Genomic DNA, 7,245 nt, shown 5'->3' with positions numbered 1-7,245 from the left:
GTTGAGGCTGCCAGTCTAGGGACGGCCCTCCGGAGTATCATTTCTTTACAGAATCGGCCATTCTCTTGCAGGGAGACATCTATTTCCACTTCGGTGATCTTCGCGGCTTCACTTCAGATTCTTTTCTTCTAGCCCATTGTAAAGATAAATTTAAAACTTTGCTTTAACAAGGGCACATGTGGAATTCCTGCTGCCTCTTCATCCTTATTCCTGCCATCTGTGCCCTGTTGTTGCCAGGAATGTTCTAATTTCACTGACATCCTGGGTGAGTTCTCTAATATTCTGGCTTGATTCTGGTGACAAACAGGCATCACTTGACAAAAAATAAAATGAGGCCATTCTTAAAATGAGGAAGATTCCCTCAGAGGGTCATTGTGAGGATTTGTTGAAAGGAAATAATTGGAAGTTAAGTGCTGTCTGGGTCTAAAAAGTATTGACTAAATGGTGGCTGTTATCAATGAACACGGATAGCACCTGCTATGTGCTGGATATGAACTCATTTCATCTCCACAGAAACTTCCAATTTTACAAATGAAAAACCTGACCAGGTAGAGGTTAAGCAACTTGCTAGGAAGTAGTAGAGCTGGACCCTCCCCCCGCCCCTGCCACCCCACCACCACCCTGCAAACATCCTGCCTTCTGACATAAAGCCCACAGCACAAAGAGGAAATCTCCCCATACTGCTGATCCAGAAAAGAGGAAATCTCCCAGTACTGCAGCTGTGGTGCGGCTCAGTCAGGAGTAAGGAAATTAATGGTTCTCATACAGGGACAGCAGCTCTCATCTGTAGGTAGGCGAGCTGATATCTGCCTCCTCCCAGGTCTGTAAACAAATCCTGAGCTTCCACTACTATCAGGAGGAAAGCTGGGCTGAAGCCCACAGGGATAAAAGCACAACTTCACACAACTCTGCAAGTTCTAGAAAACCACTGAATTGTACACTTTACATGAGCGGATATGGTATGTGAATTATACGTCAACAAAACTATCAAAAAAACCCAGAACTTCACTCCCCTGTCACCTCTGGGAAAAAGTTCCTTTAATAAAAAAGTTCTAGTACATTTACAGGATTGTCATCACTCTTCATCTACAGCACTCGATATGGAAAATAAAAAATAAAGGACCACCTAGACGCGCTCAGTATAAAAACGCAGTTATCCAATCAAACAGGAGGCCTGGGGGCCAAGAGACCAGAGAGAAATGCGTGAGGGCACACCTGGGCTTCTGGAGTGCTCCAGGGGTGGTTGAGGACCTGCCTCTCACTTTTTGAAAATAGCCTTAAAAAAAAAACCGCAGATTGTGGTAAGAGGCCTCTTACTAAGGAGAAGGGTCCATTCCAGAGCAAAAGCCATCATGGGGGAGTCAGAGTCGGTCAAGACCCAGGACCCAGTGCTGAGCATTTTATGGAAGTGGGGAGACTCCCAGAAATTGGGCAGCCCTGGCCTAGGTTAAGAGGTGTTCACTGTTGAAATCAAACTGCCCATGTTCCTCCATTCTGAAAGGCATAGAGACCTGCCCCTTTGAGGTCAGCTTCGAGGCCTCTTCCCTCCAAGTTGCTAAGGCCAATTCTCAACAAGCTGCAAAGTCCTTGGCCAACGTGGGGACAAAGACCCCTTGGATTCACTGCTGCAGCCCGGTGTTTAGGGAGTCCTAGTCGTCCTGGCCCCCGCCGTACATGTCCGCCAGCTTCTTGAAGCGGCTGCCCCACTCATTCAGATAGTTGTAGTCTTGGTCCTGGTCAGAGGCTGAGGAGGTGAGCGAGCTCAGAGAGGCGGCATCGGAGCCACTGCCCTCATAGTCGAACACCAACAGGGAGTCGTAGGGCGGGGCCGTGGGGTCTGTGTTGGCCGCCTTTAGGTTCTGGGGGATGGAGAGCAGGGTGTTAGGAGCTGCAGGACCAGACACCGGGCAGCTGCGAGAGCTCAGGAAAGTGAACTCACCTGGCTGAGCCTGAGTTTCCTCATCTGCGAAGCCCTGTCTCCCCTCCCTTAAGGTTTTGAAGGTTGAACATGAAATGCACATAAATCCTTAGCACAGAACCCAGCTGAGAGCGAGTGCTCAGTGCCACAGGCCAGCGGATCAGGGTGGGGACGCTGAAGTCAGACTTCACACAGGAGTGTGTAGACCTGGGCAAGCCTCTTAAAGTCTCCATGCCTGTTTCCCTCATCTCAAAAATGCATGCTAAGTCACTTCAGTTGTGTCTGACTCTTTGCAACCCCATAGATGGTAGGCTGCCAAGCTCCTCTGTCTATGGGATTCTCCAGGCAAGAATACTGGAGTGGGGTGCCATGCCCTCCTCCAGGGGATCTTCCTGACTCAGGGATCAAACTCACGTCTCTCTGTGTCTCCTGCAACGCCACCGCAGAAGCCTCCCGTCTCAAAAATGGGGAGACTTCATATAGTTTCAGAGGAAGAAATGAATGTATGTAAATATAAAAGTTCATATTAGAGTTACAGGGGACCATAACAGAATTCCTCTTCTGCAGAGCTGACATGGCTAGGCATTAAATGAGACAGTTATTTGCAAACTATCCAACAGAAATATTCTGAAAACTGTCTTCATTCAATGGGAGAGAAGATCTCCTGGCCTTTGGCTCCAAGGCAAAGATGCCCTGAGCAACTTTCCCCTTTGTACAGGATTCTCAAATGTGCTTAAGGCTAAAGAACAGAGTCTCACCACCGGGCTAGTTCAAGAAAGCAAGAAAGGTAAGCAGGGTTCAGGCCAGAGTAAGGTATCCTGACCACCCACTGAGCCCTGTGCCTACTGCTGCTTTCTCCAACCTCCCAAATCCATCCATCCTTCCCTCCTTCCTCTCTTGCTCCCTCCTCCCTCCCTCTTATTAAAAACCTCCTTTTACTGACTACTTTCATGGTACCAGCCTCACATCATTATCTCCTATGTCTATTTTATTTCTTATATATATATCCTGTATATTTTATTTCTTGGGGAACTAAAGAAACATCAGAGCTTATGAATTCCCTGGTGATCCAGTGGCTAGAACTCTGCGATTCCACTTCAGTGTGCACAGGTTCCATCCCTGGATGGGGAACTAAGATCCTGCATGCTGTGGAGCATGGCCAAAAAAAAAAAACAGAGCCTAAAAAAAAAAAAAAAGAATATCTGGGTCCAAGGCACTGATATTTTAAAAAATTCCTTGGATAAATCAAGTATGTGCCCAGAATTGAGAATATGGGGGACACTTAGCAGCAAGAGCTGTCATTACCTAATACAGGATAGGTGCCAGGCCAGTGGTTCCCAAACTTAAATTACCTGGGAATCTTTTAATTAATTTATTTTTTAATTGAAGGATAATTGCTTTACAGAATTTTGTTGTTTTCTGTCAAAGCTCAACATGAATCAGCCATAGGTATACATATATCCCCTCTCTCCCATCTCCCTCCCCATCCCACCCCTCTAGGCTGATACAGAGCCCCTGTTTGAGTTTCCAGAGAGAGTAACATGGAAACTTACAATTACCATATGTAAAACAGACAGCCAAGAGGAATTACCTGGGAATCTTAAAAAAAAATATTCTGAAGCCTGGCCCACATCCAGATCAATTAAATCACAGTCCAGGGGGTGGGGTGGGTGGGGTGGGTGGGGTTGGGGGTTGGTCAGAGGCTTCAGTGTTTGAAGTTCCCCAGGAGATTCATTTCCTGAGCCAGCACTGCTCCAGGTCCCTACTCATCCAGTCCTTAAACCAACCTATCCCAGTGGCCCCCCCAACTTTGCTCCACGCTGGAATCACCTGAGATCTTTACAAATTCACAGCCAGGGAGTCTGGCTCCTGAGTTTTCTCCTAACAACCACTGTATGTGTTGAATAAATAAATAATTCCTCATCAAAAATCCTGTCAAACCAGAGATCACCTAAAAAAGTCAAGAGCCTTGACTCCGAGTTCATCTAGACTGCAACAGAGCCTGCTCTTCCTCATTGGTTTTTATTGATCAAATTGTTCATCTGTGCCAGACCCAGTCCTCTCCTACTTTTGTTTGATGATAAATGAAAGTGAAAGTGTCAGTCACTCAGTCATGTCTGACTCTTTGTGACTCCATGGACTATAGCCTGCTAGGTTCCTCTGTTCATGGAATCCTCCAGGCAAGAATACTGAGTGGGTTGCCATTTCCTCCACCAGAGGATCTTCCCAACACAGGGATCGAACTCAGGTCTCTAGCTATGCAGGCAGATTCTTTACCATGTGAGCCACCAGGGAAGATGAGATAAACATCAACAAATTAAAAGAAAAGAAAGAATTCCTGACCTATTCTTTAACCACTTCGAAATTTTAGGTTTAATGGAGGAGGCAACAGGAGGCCCAGTAGTGGCTATATATGCCAAAGGTCACACAGCTCGCTTGTTGGTGACAGACCCAGGATTTGAACCCAGAGCCAAGACTCCAAGCCTGTGCTCTTTCTCTCATGCTGCTGGCGCTTGAATGAAGGACTGCCCTAGGCTGGGCCCCCATGACTCACCTCAATGATGAAGTTGCCGATTTCATCTGGGTTGGCTGGCCGAGGACGGTACATGGGTGTGGGGATGAAGGATGGTGCCACATCGTTGCGGAGAACCACCTCAGGCCGGGCCTCCAGACCCCGGTGGAGTTGGGTGATGTCATAGTCCTTCAGGAAAGTGAAGGAGGACATGGGATGGAGAAGAACCCTCCCACTCTCCCCATTTACATCTCATCCCACTTCTGTGCCACTTGGATGTTTTGGTTCAAGAGTAGGTCTTAGGAGACAATGTCAGAGATCTCTGAAAGCCCTAGACTCCACACCCCTTCCTCTCAGATTAAGCACAGGCTCGAGGTTGGGCTGGCTGGGGCCAGAGACTAGAGCAGTGGACGAGGCACCCTCTCAGAAGACTGACTTCAGGCCAGGGTCTGGGCGACGCAGCTAACATGGTCAGATGGTTGACCCAACCATCCCTGCCAGGGGCCATGGGGGCACCACCTCCCGACCCCAGGAGGGCCCCGCATGCCCTACCTGGTCCTCCTCACCACCCCCCTCTTCGCCGTAGTAGAAGACGTTGTCACGGGTGTCATCTTCTGGGAGGAGAAGGGGCTCCTTGATCTTTCGCTTCTTTCTCACCAAGAACAGGAGCACCAGCAGGAGGACTGCAAGAGTTGGGGAGTGTGAATATTCACCCCCAAACAACCACATGGCTGGCCAGCACCCCCAAACTCTTGAAGTCCCACATAATTTTTGATCCCTCCACTCAGTAGCCAGCTGCTGCTGCTAAGTCACTTCAGTCATGTCCGACTCGGTGTGACCCCACAGACGGCAGCCCACCAGGCTGCCCCGTCCCTGGGATTCTCCAGGCAAGAACACTGGAGTGGATTGCCATTTCCTTCTCCAATGCATGAAAGTGAAAAGTGAAAGTGAAGTCGCTCAGTCGCGTCCGACTCGTAGTGACCCCATGGACTGCAGCCCACCAGGCTCCTCTGTCCCTGGGATTTTCCAGGCAAGAGTCCTGGAGTGGGCTGCCATTGCTCAGTGGCCCCTGTGCAGTCTCCAACCCTCCCTCTCTGCTCAGGTCTAGTCACATTGGCCTCCTCAGGGCTCCTCGAATACACCCAGCAGTCTCCCACTTCAGAACCTTCATCCCGGCTCTTTTCTCACCTGGAACACTCTCCATGCATACACATGGCTCTCACCTTCCTGCTCTCAGCTTAAAACCACTTCCTCCTACTGGTATTCTGACTTCATCCCCCCACCTGTAATTCTGTATCATTTTACTGTTAGTCTTCCCATATTGATGTACTGGTCCTTATGGAAATCCTCCTTTGTGGGGATGGGGATCTCCTAGTAGATGTTTTTTTTTTTTTTTTTGCCTGCACCATATGGCTTATGGCAGCAGTCCCCAACCTTTTTGGCACCAGTTTTAGTGCTACTTTCTTCTTTGTGGAAGACAAATCTTCCACAGATGGAGGTGGGGGATGGTTTCAGGATGCTTCAAGTACACTACATGTATTGTGCACTTTATTTCTATTATTATGATCAGCTGCACCTCAGATCATCAGGCATTTGATCCTGGAGTTTGGGGGCCCCTGGCTTACTGGATCTTAGCTCCCTGACCAGAGATTGAACCTGGGCCCATGGCAGTAAATGCACCCAGTCCTGACCACTGGACTGCCAGGGAATTTCCAGATGTTACTTTTCAATATGACTTTTTCAGTCACGAGGTGTCCCATTATAGCCAGAGACTTTAAGTTAAAAACAAGACAATGCAACTTTGATGTGGTGTAGTAATCTGAATTTAGGTGCAAACACTATTTTGGAATTTTAAGATAGGGACTGGGTTTCAGTGATATGATCTAAAAGGCTGGAGGTCTATTTGGACACAGTGGGGACTGGCTTATTAGTGCCCAGCTGCTGCCCCTAACTGCTGTGACTACCCCCAGTTAATTCCACATGAGGAGGGCAGTTCTGGCCCTCTCTGTGGCTGTTTAATGGAGGAGGATAGAGCCACTGCTCAACTTTATCCCCCTTTTTTGCCTGCTGAGGGAACCACGGTCCTCTCTAGCCAGATAAAACTGATGGAGCCATCTTTGGGAGTCCCTGGGTTCTTAGGATGCACACCCTGTGTGGGTCAGACTATGGCCTTTCCCTCCCCTTTCCTCCCCATTGGCTTAGGGAAAGGCAGGAGGCAACCTGGACTGCCTACCTGCACCCAAAGCCTGTGTTCAGCTGCCTACTGTTACCTCCATTTGGACTTTTCCCTTGGTCCTTCCCACTGGTTGATAGAAACTCCATGTTTCTACTTGCTCAGGCCTTGAAGTCATAGATGGCTCTTTTCCTCATCTGAATCTGAATTGATTCTACCTTGAAATATGACCAGCTTTTACCACCTCTAATGCCACCCTGGATCTGAGCGACAACTCCCCCCTCACCCCCAGATTATGGTAGCAGCAGCCCTCTACAGTCTGTTCAGGAGGAATCCTACAAAATCCAAGTCAGATCACATTGCTCCTCTGCTCCAAACCTGATGACTTCCCATTTCACCAAGAGTGCTTACAATAACCCACAATGCGCAACACAATGCTCCGCCACAGCCATCACCTCTCTTCTCCCTCTTGGCTTTTTCCACAACAGTCAGTGCTGTTTCCACACAAAGCACAGAGCTACCTCAGGACCTTTGCACTGGCTGTTCCCTGGATATCTGCATGATCTGCTTCCTCAACTCATTCAGGTCTTTACTCAAATGCCCCCTTCGCAGTGAGCCTGTTCTTGCCGATCCTACATAAAA

The 7,245-nt window shown here is 48.5% G+C and overlaps 1 protein-coding gene across 1 annotated transcript in view; it reads right to left on the bottom strand.

The window, feature by feature from the left end:
- CDH3 (cadherin 3) overlaps positions 916-7,245 on the bottom strand; it is a 47,112-nt gene continuing 40,782 nt past the window's right edge. The window contains exons 14-16 of the mRNA XM_018062190.1: positions 4,983-5,113; positions 4,473-4,619; positions 916-1,859 (exon numbers count right to left, since the gene is read on the bottom strand). Of these exons, the coding sequence (XP_017917679.1) occupies positions 1,650-1,859; positions 4,473-4,619; positions 4,983-5,113 (488 nt within the window). The 3' untranslated portion in view covers positions 916-1,649. The remainder of the gene's footprint in view (positions 1,860-4,472; positions 4,620-4,982; positions 5,114-7,245) is intronic.

Source organism: Capra hircus, chromosome 18 (assembly GCF_001704415.2).
Source record: "Capra hircus breed San Clemente chromosome 18, ASM170441v1, whole genome shotgun sequence".
Classification (NCBI taxonomy): domain Eukaryota; kingdom Metazoa; phylum Chordata; class Mammalia; order Artiodactyla; family Bovidae; genus Capra; species Capra hircus.
Note: the sequence above shows the minus strand (reverse complement) of the source record. Positions and strands in the feature narration are given on the sequence as shown.